The 13,732-nt window shown below is 47.1% G+C and overlaps 1 protein-coding gene across 5 annotated transcripts in view; it reads right to left on the bottom strand.

The window, feature by feature from the left end:
• Positions 1 to 13,732, bottom strand: part of caskin2b (CASK interacting protein 2b) — a 255,010-nt gene that overhangs the window by 68,220 nt on the left and 173,058 nt on the right. For all 5 annotated transcript variants that reach the window (XM_078225315.1, XM_078225314.1, XM_078225317.1 and 2 more), the window contains 2 exons: positions 13,343 to 13,488; positions 6,293 to 6,388 (listed from right to left, as the gene is read on the bottom strand). In XM_078225315.1, the coding sequence (XP_078081441.1) occupies positions 6,293 to 6,388; positions 13,343 to 13,488 (242 nt within the window). The remainder of the gene's footprint in view (positions 1 to 6,292; positions 6,389 to 13,342; positions 13,489 to 13,732) is intronic.

Raw genomic sequence — 13,732 nt, forward strand, 5'->3', positions numbered from 1 at the left:
CAGCTCATCATTGGTCAGGTTGTGCTGAATAACAAGCTGGTGCTAGATTATCAATGATTGGCTCATTCCCAGGACAACCCCTCCGTTAGGGGCTGGAGTCATCGGCCAATCCGCGGTAGAGAATTGCCGCCGCTTGGTAACAGAGATGAGGATTGAATGAATAAAATATGGAATAGAGAATTCTTAACTATCCAGATGTGAGGAATCGCGACAATCTGGCAGCATAACCTTATTGCCAAGGTTTTAATGAGCTCCATCTCCACTCAATGTCTGAGTGCTAAATTGTACTGTAGAAATTTTATTTAGATCAAGAGGAATGGATTGAATTCATTCATGAGCATTCATTAAGCATTGGATGTGTCATTGACTAGTGTATCTTTGTTTACTGTGTGTTTGCATTCCAACATTCATCCTGCACTCACAGCTGTACACATTGGGATGGTGTTAAAGAAAGACTTGCATTTATCTAATGCCTTTCACAATCTCAGGATGTTCCCAAGTGCTTTACAGCCAGCGATGTACTTTTAAAATGTGATCATTGTTATAATGTAGGCAAACAGGGCAGCTAATTTACACAGCAAGATCTCAGAAACCGCACTGACAGTGCAGTTAGTGTTTTTGATAGGGTAGGGGTAAATGCTGCTCTTCAGTTTAGTTCATCTCCAAATTGTGCCTTGTTCTTTACATCCGGACATTTTAATATCTCATTCACACGATGGCACCTGCAACAATGCAGCCTTCCCACAACACTGCACTGAAGATTCAGCCGAGATTTCACACTCAGAGCCCGGAATGGGTTTGCGTTCATGAGATTCTGACTAGAGGTGAAAAGGCAACCAACTGCGTCAGTGATCACACGTACAGGAGTCAACATTTATAACCACATTGCTGTGGGTCTGGAGTCACATGTAGGCCAGATCAGGGAAGGATGGCAGATTTCCTTCCCTAAAAGTCATAGAGGTTTACAGCATGGAAACAGACCCTTCGGCCCAACTTGTCCACGCTGCCCTTTTTAAAAAAAACTCCTAAGCTAGTCCCAATTGCCCACATATCCCTCTATAGCCATCTTACCCATGTAACTATCTAAACGCTTTTTAAAAGACAAAATTGTACCGGCCTCTACTACTACCTCTGGCAGGTTGTTCCAGAAACTCACCACCCTGTGTGTGAAAAAATTGCCCCTCTGGATCCTTTTGTATCTCTCCCCTCACACCTTAAACCTATGCCCTCTAGTTTTAGACTCCCCTACCTTTGGGAAAAGATATTGACTATCTAGCTGATCTATGCCCCTCATTATTTTATAGACCTCTATAAGATCACCCCCCAGCCTTCTACACTCCAGAGTAAAAAGTCTCAGTCTACCCAGCCTCTCTTTATAACTCAAACCATCAAGTCCCGGTAGCATGCTAGTAAATCTTTTCTGCACTCTTTCTAGTTTAATAATATCCTTTCTATAATAGGGTGACCAGAGCTGTACACAATATTCCAAACGTGGCCTTACCAATGTCTTGTACAACTTCAACAAGACGTCCCAACTCCTGTATTCAATGTTCTGACCAATGAAACCAAGCATGCTGAATGCCTTCTTCACCACTCTGTCCACCTGTGACTCCACTTTCAAGGAGCTATGAACCTGTACTCTTACATCTCTTTGTTCTGTAACTCTCCCCAACGCCCTACCATTAACTGAGTAAGTCCTGCCCTGGTTCAAATGCACCACCTCACATTTATCTAAATTAAACTCCATCTGCCATTCGTGAACCCGATGGGCTTTTACAACAATCGACAATGGTTTCATTGTCATCAGTAGATTCTTAATTCCATATCTTTACTAAATTCAAATTCCACCATCTGCTATGTTGGGATTCAAACCTTCGTCCCAGAGTATTACCCTGGGTCTCTGGATTGTTAATCCAATGACAATACCCCCGGGCCATCGCTTGCCCTAGTGTTAAAGGAAACAGGTGAGGCACATTTTTAAAAGTTTATTCTGTGATGGACTGTGAGTGTCACTGGCTAGGCCAGCATTTATTGACCATCCCTCATTTCCCTCGGTAAGATGGTGGTGAGCTGCCAGCTTGAATCGCTGCAGTTCATGTGGTGTAGGTACACCCACAGTGCTGTTAGGAAGGGAAGTTTTCTTACAAGAAATGCCTGCGATGCATAAAACTTCTAATTACATTGAGTTAGACATTAACGAGATTTCAATCATCCACTCCCATGACATTCGATCACATTGCTATCATTGAAACCCCCACTATCAACATCCTGGGGGTTACCATTCTCCAGAAACTGAACTGGACTAGCCATATAAACACTGACTACAGGAGCAGGTGAGAGGCTAGAAATCCCGTGGTGAGTAACTCACCTCCTGACTCCCCAAACCTCTCCCCCATCTACAAGGCACAAGTCAGGAGTGTGATGGAACAATCTCCACTTGCCTGGATGAGTCCAGCTCCAACAACACTCAAGAAACTCGACACCTTCCAGGACAAAGCAGCTCATTTGATTGCTATCCCTTCCACAAACATTCACTCCCTCCACCACTGACAGCAGTGTGTACCATCTACAAGATGCACTGCAGCAATTCACCAAGGCTCCTTAGACAACACCTTCCAAACCCACGATCACTACCATCCAGAAGGACCAGGGACACCACCGCCTGGAAAGTCCCCCTCCAAGCCACTCACTATCCTGACTTGGAAAAATATCACCGTTCCTTCACTGTCACTGGGTCAAACTCCTGGAACTCCTGCCCTAACACCACTGTGGGTGTACCTACACCACGTGGACTGCAGCAATTCACCACCACCTTCTCAAGGGTAATTAGAGATGGATAATAAATGCTGGCCTAATCAGTGATACCCATATCCCAGAAATTCATTAATAAAAAATAGACATGTTAACTTTTGGATTTCTTGCAGCGCATTCCTGTAACATTGAGGCTCAGTTCTGGTCCTTCAAAAGTTCCGGGTTCAAGTCCAACACCAGGACCTGTTGGCCATGGAAGGAGCATTCAACATGGTTCAACGGACTGATAATGAGCTCAGGAATCCTTCCACCACTTCCCCACTATTCCCAAAATGGTGGAAAACAGTATGGGTGTGAAGATACACAAACAATAGCAACATTCTGCACCCTCTTCAATACAGCCAGAATGGAACATCATACTCCCCATTTCACCTGCCATGATTTGATTACATGGTGAACAGTGTAGAGGGGCTGAATGGCCTATTCCTGTTCCTATAGTCTGAATAGTATTACTTGCTCAAATACAATTGATTTGAACATTCTTTCAGCCTGTTAGACTCATTCTGCCACATGCCCTGACATTGAATGTAACAGGTTCACGATTATACTCAGATTATGCCTCAAGTCAATTCATTTCACACTCACAACTCCTGTGAAATGTTATTGTTTTCAGTGTTAAATTGCCCAATTCTCCATCTGCCTTCAGTTAGCACTGCTGCCTCACAGCGCCAGGGATCCGGGTTCGATCCCCGGCTTGGGTCACTGTCTGTGTGGAGTTTGCACGTTCTCCCTGTGTCTGTGTGGGTTTCCTCCCGGTGCTCTGGTTTCCTCCCACAGTCCGAAAGACGTGCTGGTTAGGTGCATTGGTCATGCTAAATTCTCCCTCAGTGTACCCGAACAGAGTGTGGTGACTAGGGGATTTTCACAGTAACTCCACTGCAGTGTTAATGTAAGCCTACTTGTGACACTAATTAATAAACTCTAACTTTAAAACTGTTTTAATGTCATCACCAAACCTGGCTAACTAATATCTGATTTTTGTTCTTCATCGCATTTCGAGTGGATGAAAAACTCAAGGAGCAATCTCTGAGGGACTCTGCTCAGCACATCAAACACTATCACATCTCTTGGAGACAAACCAGGTTTTCTACTTTTAACACCTCCTTTTGAACCAATCTCACTCCTGACTCTTGATTTTGCTGGTTTTGGTTTCATTAGAAGTAGAAGTCTTTCATGTGGAACTTTTATCAATAGCTTTCTGAACTATGCTATCAGACAGTTTCACCATTCCCCCTGAGCTATAGTGTTGTTAAAACATCAAACTCCTGTCTGTCAAACCTGGCTGCTTGTTATTTTACACAAAGATCACACTGCCTCTCATTTCTTTATGAGCATTCCCCGTTGTATTGGAGAAAAATGTGCAAAGCCTATTTTTTTCTGAGAAGATTGTGCCTCTTTATGTAAAAATATATTTGTCAAAATAAAGTCAAATTCACTGACTTATCAAACACTGGTCAGCCTGTCAGACACTGACAGTGTGTGCCTGTGTCTATTACTTCACTGAAGCAGTTCACTAGCTCAGAGCGTTTTGTTTGCTCCCTCATTAATATTCATCCCCTCGCCCCCTCGGGGGAATCCAGTGGAAGCACAAATCCCACAGTCTTTAGGCAGTTTATTCAAACTACCCATGATGGGCTGTCAGGAACGACAGTTCTGCGTCGATTCGATTGCATTGAGAAGTCTCAAAGTGAACTCGCCAGTAACTACACCGCAGGATTTATAACTCCTCATCCCAGCTACCCTCACTCCTTCCAGAACAGCCTTTAAAAAAAAATCCTTGTCTTACACCAGAGGACAACAGAGGTTGCAGTCTTCTCATTTCAAATGCACTGGACATGAAATGTCTTGTCACTTTGGAAGAATTAAGAATACAAACACATACAACTGAATAACCCGCCAACACAGGAGGGCTCCTTTTATTCTTTTCTATACAAAAGAGAACAAAAGACTCCACCTCTAGCACACCCTACTGGCAGGTTTTTAAACAGCACCTTTTTTTAAAAACTAAAATGTTCTTTTACAAAAGCATAGACTTTAGACACAAACATCACAGTGTAGAAGTGTGCGGCATTGTACAGAGCAAGCTGAGTATGACTAAGTCACAATGATTCAGGGAAGATGTTTTTTTTAAAAAAATCATTCTTGGTGTATTGCCCTCACTGGTAATATAGTTCATCTCTAGTTGCTCCTGGAAGGTGTAGGTAGGGCTCCTTCTCAAATATTTTTTGTATTCATTCGTGGGACAAGTTGCCCTTGAACTGAGTGGCTTGCTGGGCCATTTCAGGGGGCAGTTGAGAGTCAACTTCATTGCTGTGTGTCTGGAATCACACGTAGGCCTGACCAGGTAAGAACTGCAGATTTCTTTCCCTAAAGGTCATTAGTGGACCAGGTGGGTTTTTCCGACAATCAACAATGGTTTCATTGTCATCAGTAGATTTTTAATTCCAGATATTTTTTATTGAATTCAAATTCCACCCAACTGTCATGGCGGGATTTGAACCTGGGTTCCTAGAGCATTAGCTGAGTTTCTGGATTAATAGTCTAGTAATAATACCATTAGGCCATCGCCCCCCCCCCCCCCCGTATCCTTAACAGTTTGGTAGAACTGAGTGTCTTGCTAGGCCAGTTCACAGGGCAGTTAAGCAGACAATGATGAGAGGCTGGAGGCACTTGTAGGCAGACCAGGTAAAGGTACATGAGGAAATGAAATCCAGGGAGGAACGCGTAAATTCAAAGTGTGTCCCCACTACCCCCCTTTATCAAATCAAAATGCATTTCATTTCTTTGATTTTGGTTTCAAAAAGACTAATTTTCTCAGCAGCCTTGAACAGAGTCTTCCTTATCCCCGCTACTTCTAAAGGAAAAGAGAAAATGGAAAGGAAAACAAAATTTAGCCATCCCGAACCAGACCCTGAAACAAAGGCACCAAGTTCGATGGTTAGGTGTGGCTCAATACTGAGATTATCTCTGTGCAGCTTCCAGAATTGTGTGGACACCCCTGCAACACAGAGACAAAGCGGGGTCTGGAGTGAACTGAATAGGTTTGACTGTTACAGTAAATCCCGCAATTCCCAATCCTGATGCCCACTCTCTCGATAATTCCCAATCCTGATAGCCATTCTCTCCGCAATTCCCAATCCCGATGCCCACTCTTTGCACAATTCCCAATCCTGATGGCCATCCTTGCTCCTTGCTGACACTGATTGCGCGCTATTATCCTTGGTTTGAATGCCCACACTGCTTCAGCAGTTCCTCTGGATCACAACACTTGGAATTTCTAAGTGATCATCTTATGGCTACTTAATCTGCCTCATTAGTGAAACAGTATCCAACGTTTCTGTGGACATGGGAGTCATAGACCCCATCAGTGACTGCACTGGGATAGCTCTGATTTACTGATAGATGTACACGCGTACACACACACGCGTACACACACACGCGTACACACACACGCGTACACACACACAGTGAATAATCTTACCTTCAGTCTGCCAAACTCACACGCAAGGTCTAGTGGTGTCTTCTTGGCCTTGTTTATGATGCAGGGGTTGGACTGATGCTGTAGAAGCATCTCAGACTGTGAAAGAGAATAAGCACAATGGCGATAATAGTATAAGATAAGACCATAAGACATCGCAGCAGAGTTAGGCCATTCAGCCCATCGAGCCCATTCGATCATGGCTGATAAGTTTCTCAACCCCATTCTCCTACCTTTTCTCTGTAACCATTGATCCCCTTACCAATCAAGAACCTATTTATCTCTGTCTTAAATACACTCAATGACCTGGACTCCATAGCCTTCTGCGGCAACGAATTCCATAGATTCACCACCCCTGAGTGAAGAAATTCCTCCTCATCCCGGTTCTAAAGGATTGTCCCTTTACGCTGAGGCAGTGCCCTGGGATCCTTATCTCTCTGATTAATAGAAATATCTTCCCCAGGGACAATCCCCACTGAATCTTGTCTGTATTTACAGATTATAGAATCCTTTGTTCCAGCCTTTCACCCAGCTTCACTGCACCGCCTCACATCTCCGTTACTGAGCAAGTCAAAAATTCAGCAAAGCTGTGGAATATTCTTATCCGGTCTCTGCATCTCGCACATATTTCTAAAGCGCTTTTTAAAAATTGCTACCATCAAGAGAGTAAAGAAATACAATTGCCAACTGGATAAATAACTCCTGATCCATTTGTAGCAATCCAGTCTTTCCTTGTGTAACATAAAGGGTTAACAGAATGGATATGCTAAGTCATGGGAAACGTGATGATGTAGCCCTGTCCTCAGGCAGTGCTGTGTATACTCTCGGGAGCAGTCATGTAGCCTTTCCCTGTCACCCACGGTGCTCATCCTGTAAATAGTGTAAATAAACCTGATTCCTTGTTAAACTCTTGACTTTGCACATTCTACAAAACTTGAAAGGGTCAAAGTTCAGCCGCACCTCAAGAATCTAGCGCACAATTGTTCACGATTGAAGGAGAATTGTCATTGCCCAAGCGTAGACACTAGTGCAGCACGGAAGGATAATCATAGACAATAACGTGTTGCAATAATAATGTGCATTGTATAGTATTGGTTTTTAATTTTTATTCCAACTTCACATTTTCCCACATTATACTCCTTCTGCCAGATTGTTGCCTACTCACTCAATCATCTAAGTCCATCTGCAAACTCACTCCAACTTCACAACATACTTTCCTACCTATCTTTGTATCATCTGTAAATTTAGCTGCCATGCTTTCACTTCCCCATCTAAGGCATTGATGTAAATTCTAACAGGTTGAGGCCCCAGCAGGGACCCCTGCATCACATCCTGTCAATCAGACAAAGGCCCATTTATGCATACTCTCTGTTTTCTGCCAGCCAGCCAAACTCCTATCCAGGATAACATGTTACCCCCAAGAACATGAGCTCTTAGTTTCCGGACTTAACACTGCTGCCTCACAGCACAGGGACCTGGGTTTAATTCCTGGCTTGGGTCACTGTCTGTGTGGAGTCTGCACATTCTCCCCATGTCTGCGTGGGTTTCCTCTGGGTGCTCCAGTTTCCTCCCACAGTCCAAAGATATGCGGGTTAGGTGGCTTGGCCATGCTAAATTGCCCCTTAGTGTCAGGGGGACTAGCTCGGGTAAATGCATGGGGTTATGGGGATAGGGGCTGGGTGGGATTGTGGTTGATGCAGACTTGATGGGCCGAATGGCCTCCTTCTGCACTGTAGGGATTCTGTGTGTACCTCAGGTTTACGGAGGGTAGAATGAGGGTGGGTGGTCATTGACAGCGTTAGGATAGTTAGAGAGGTAGTATTGTCCAGTCCAGCACTGAAGGAGTGCGGTATAGTCAGTGGCGCTGTTCTTTGGTATGAAGCAAGAAACACTTGATTTTGCTTATCTTGTCTCTCAGAAGGGTGGAGGTATGCTGAGATATTGTGAAGCACGATTGTTACAATAAAGATGGATGAGCACAGCTGGATGTTACAAACAGCAAAAGGATGAAAGGCTAGTTAATCTGTTTGGGTGAGGTACTTTCCAGGGAAAAATATTGGTCGAGGCACTGGGGAGAATTCCCTGCTCTCTCCCAACGGAGTCACAAGGTTTCCAGAATCCATACGGAGCACCACAGACAGGGCTTGAGTTGAATGTTTTTTGTGGAAGGTCACGCCTCTGACAGTGCAGCTCTCCCTCGGTACCACCCCAGAGTGTCAGCCTGGACAATGAGCTGGTCTAAGCATTCATCTCTTTGCTGCCTGTGGGATGTTGTTGACATGGAAGCTGAGCGAAGTAAACAACAAGTCACCGCGCTGCATAGAATCATGGAATAGAATCCTACAGTGCAGAAGGAGGCCATTCAGCCCATCAAGTCTGCACTGACCACAATCCCACCCAGGTCCTATCCGCATAACCCCATGCATTTACCCTAGGTAGTCCCCCTGACACTAAGGGATAATTTAGCATGGCCAATCAACTTAACCCGCACATCTTTGGACTGTGGGAGGAAACCAGAGCACCCGGAGGAAACCCACGCAGACACGGGGAGAATGTGCAGACTCCACACAGACAGTCACCTGAGGCCGGAACTGAACCCGGGTCCCTGGTGCTGTGAGGCAGCAGTGCTAAGCACTGTGCTACCGTACGACCCAGTGGTTAGAGGAAATCTTAGTGTGGAGCGTCAGAGATGCTTCGACTATGTGGTGAGACACTTCAGAAATGTATCTTCATTTTGTTTGTTTGATAATATCCAGGCCCTCCCTTCCTCTCCCACCTTCTTGTGCTGAACCACCCCCGGGAATATGAGGACAGAGGCAGATCATGTAATGCAGAAAAAAACCTTTCAAAACAATCAGGCCTCAATGTGTCTGCCACTGCAGTCCTCAAGTCACCCAGTAGGAGGTGTAGGAGGGCAACTCAGAGCAGACTCATGAGCGGAGATGGCACTCTCACTCAGTCGCCCAGCGTTATGTCACCCTGAGAACGAGGGTTCAAGACATTTTATTATCTGGTTTGATGTGGCCCGCAGGGTGCAACAGATCGAGAGGAGCAATAGAACTATCCCAACAAATGAGCTGAAGAATTGTGTTTTCTCAGCGCTGGGAGTAAGCAGCAAACACATTGACGAAGATTGAAGAGTGTGCTGGGGCTGGAGCTGAATCCTCACCCATATAGAATCATAGAATCCTGCAGTGCAGAAGGAGGCCATTCGGCCCATCGAGTCTGCACCAACCACAATCCCACCCAGGCCCTATCCCCATAACCCCATGCATTTACCCTAGCTAGTCCCCCTGACACTAAGGGGCAATTTAGCATGGCCAATCCACCTAAGTTGCACATCTTTCGGACTGTGGGGGGAAACCGGAGCACCCGGAGGAAAACCCACGCAGGCACGGGGAGAATGTGCAAACTCCACACAGACAGTGACCCCGAGCCGGGAATTGAACCCGGGTCCCTGGTGAGGCAGCAGTGCTAACCACTGTGCCACCCATGAATGTCAGCGATGTTGTGACTAAATGTGATCCGTATTCATAGCATTAGCAGGAGTATCCGTGCCTGACCCATACCTTCAGCCCAAGTGAGACAGAACCACGCATAGGAATTAACAGCTGCTTACAAATTCTGCAGCTGGGTTTAAGGAGGTGATGTATCCCAATACTTCCCCAAACTGACCTAACTGCTCCTGCCGGCTAATCTGTCCGATCCAACATTCCCACCTGGAGTCAACAGCAATTATCATCATTTAGAACTTGCCTTTAATGTGCAAAACATCCCAGGGTGCCTCACAGTCATGTTTCAAACAGAATTTGATACTGAGCTGTGTAAGGAGATACGAGAAAACCAAAGCCTCAGTAGAGAGGTTTTCAGGGATGTCGTAAAGGAGGAAAGAGTCGCAGGGAGGCGGTGAGGTTCAGGGAGTGAGGCGCAGAGCTTAGGGCCCAACTAGCACAGCCACCAATGGCAGAGCGACTGAAGTCATTGGCTTTCAAGAGGTGGGAATTGGAGGCAGACGGATATCTCGGAGAGTGGTGGGGCTGGAGTAGGTTACAGAGATAGCAAGCTGCAAAGCCACGGAGGGATTTGAAAACAAGGATGGGAATTTTAAAATTGGGTTGTCAGTTGACTGGGAGCCAATGTCGGCCTGCGAGCGCACAGGGGAATGGGGTCTGGGGCAAGTTCGGGCTTTGGGCAGTAGTGTTTTGGATGTCAACAGGTTTACAGAGAGTAGGGGGCGGTCAGGAGTGAGTGCGAATAGTCGGGTCTGAAGATAACTAAGGCAGAGATGAGGGTTTCAGCAGAGGGCCAGCTGAGACCGGAGTGAAGTCAAACAGTATTCCTGAAATTAACGTGAGTGGTTTTAGCGTTTGAGTGACCATGTGTGGTCAGAATCATCCCGCTCTTACTCAGCATAACGATTCCCTGATTCCCAACCTTAAATATAGCAGCATTACCCTGACACTGACCCTCCCTACATGGGCAGTGCCCGAGATCCCACACTCCCTGCGCTGGCAATGTCCCTGACACTGACCCTCCTGGCACTGGCAGTGCCCCCACTCTGAACCTGTTCTCTCTGTGACATTTCCTGTTCGTTCCCTGACGTGATACCTCTTTGTTCCATTCCTCCTCGATCCATCACCCTGGTTACCACTCGCCCACCAGCCGAACCTCACCTGATGCTGCACCCTCTCCTTTACAATCCTGAGGCCGTGCTACGCAGAGTTTTGTTCTCATGTTTGGGATGAAAGTCGACGACTGCCTTTAAACACACAGCCTCAGCTCAAAACAAACAAGTCCCGTCAGGCTGGGATACCTGAGAGATTCTGATAATAAGGTGTGATTCAAAAACAAACTCTAAAATTACTCAACACTCTCATCTCACCCACTATGAAAGGCAGGCCCTGGGTGCATTCATAGAACAAAGAGGGAAGCTTAAAGGGGCACTGAGCTGAATTTATTGGCCTTGGCAGTGGGCCCAGCCACCAGCTGAAAGCCGGGGGCAACTCCACCAGAGCCATTTCCAGGATCCCTGACAGGATTAAAGGTCATGCGGGCAGCTACCTGGCCGAAATCGGGGTTCCCGCGCCAAAGGCAAAGATCCGGCCTTGAAGAGGCGCCAGCCAAGAAGGCAGCCGGCAGCGCCACCGGGGAATGTGGCCACAGCCGGGACTGCAGCAGCACCTGGACCATCGGAGAGGAAAAGGTTCATGAGCCAGGCAGGGCCCCGGTAATGTGTGTGGGTGGTGGGGGTGGGGGGAAGCCCTTACCTTGGGGCGGGGGGGGGGGCTCCAGGAGGCACAGCATGCTGATCAAGAGAGCCCAGAGGAACTCTGCCCGGGTCCCCCACACACACAGAATACCTGAGGCAGTGGGGCTGAGGGTGTTGACTGGTCCTTAATCGGCCACTGAAGGGCCTTAAACGGCCCTGGGGTGGGAAGGTTGTCCTTGACATTGCCGGGAAGGTAACAGGCTCTCCAACAAGCACTTTTCCACTTGGTTATTTGCCACACCCATCTTGCCTTGTCACCTGCTCCCAGACAAAATGCCCAGACTGCATCAGTAATGGGGAATGTACAATCGACAGTGCCCTATCACCACATCCAGTCTAACATAAACAGCTATGTGCAGGTCAGACCCAGAACTGCCCAAGATAATATCCCAAGATCATCGCCAGCCCCTTTAAAGGGCTGACCTGGCACAGGAATTGCACAGATCATACTTTCAAGATCCATCGACATTCGAGTGTCCTTTCTGGAGACCAGTCGTTTGATGCCCGGTGTGCTGTGGGATCCTGCTGTGCCAAGCGGCGAGTTTGACTCGCCACCTGTGCTGGGGTGACCACTCTCAGTCCACAGTCACCGAGCAGTGCTATGGAGTGGCCCCTGGGTAAGGACAGGTCAATTAGCGATGCCCCTGGTATGGGACCCATTGCCCAGAAGCCCAGGTTGGAATGTGACTGTATGCAGCAATTAAGTGAAGGCATGACTGGAGTCAAGCTTCCAGTCACTTGCGGCTCAGTACTGTGCATGCTGTGATGGGGTACCGGAGAACAGCCTGTGCCCAGTGGACCGATAACCCAGCGTGAATCAGGACAGACCAGAGGAAACAGGGGAGATGGAAGGAAAGGTGAGGCAAATTCATGAAGAAGCCAACACTGAAGACAAATAACCTGCGAAATCCCTGTTCCTAACACGCTGCCTTCACTAGGAAGTCACTGCACAGCCCACACAGTTTACCCTTGCTGCGTGGCACCTCCAGTAAGATAGGTTTGGATGGACAAGGAGAGCTTATTGTGGATGAAGTTCCATCATCTCTACCTCCTCCATCATCATCTTGGACCACTCCATCTCTGTGTCTGTGGTCTTGGACCAGGAGGGGAGGGCCTTGGTCACCTGGTCACTGCACATGCACCCCCTGTGGGCAAGGCTTCATATATACTTGTCTCAACAGAAGCTGGTAGAATTTCAGTGGTATTGGAATCCGTAACCTTGTCCCTGAAAATTGTTGGTCCCACGACATCCATAATGCTATCCCCTGGATTTCAGTAAAGCATGTCCAAATAGCATTAAATCCACTGAAAGTGTGAAGATCAGTAAGATTACAGAGAGAGGCTGTCATTCCGTGATGAGGTGCCTCTGTCCTGAATTTGAATGTGAGTGTGCAGCTCATAAACAGCCCACAAAGTCAAACCACTCCCTACTTACACCCAACACCTGCACTGTAATTACACTCACCCTATCAGCATGTATTTCCACTGCCTTGTCCTTCCTTGTACAACATCTAACTTCCCCTTAAATGCATCACTTTGCATGAGAGTGAATCATGGTGATCATAAATCCAACATTGATGGTGGTGGTCAGCATGGACTGGATGGGCTGAGTGGCCTCCTCCTGTGCTGTTATGATTTTATGACGGGAGCAACATTGCTGATGGGTTGTCAGTATCCAACACGCTGGAAGTGTTGGCCCAAGAATGATTCTCCTGTGTTGTGGTGGCTGCAGGAGTCAAATGACAAGGTTAGAGGGTGGGACCAGAACGGGAGCTCTTACTTACCACGTCATAATGTCCATACTGCGCTGCGAGGTGCAATGGGATCTGTCCGTCCTGCGACGGCACGTTCACTACCGCCCCAGCACGAAGGAGCAAACGCACCGGCTCCAACTTCCCCTGCCATGCTGCGTAGTGTAAGGGTCGCATTCCTTCACCCAACATGAAACAAGACCAAAGCAACACCGTCAGCAAGTAGTAACATCAACAGGTTCAAACTTAACACTCGAGCCAGGCCAGTCAGGAGTGAATCACACAAATGGCAGCAAAAATCTGGAACGCTCTCCTTTAAAAGGCTGTGAGAGCTGGGACATTTGGTGCAGGGGTACCGGGGGGGAACAAGGTCAGGGAATGGCACTATGTCATGGTGGTCGTTTGTAGGCATCATGGTGGGCT

Source organism: Mustelus asterias, chromosome 12, assembly GCF_964213995.1.
Source record: "Mustelus asterias chromosome 12, sMusAst1.hap1.1, whole genome shotgun sequence".
NCBI lineage: Eukaryota > Metazoa > Chordata > Chondrichthyes > Carcharhiniformes > Triakidae > Mustelus > Mustelus asterias.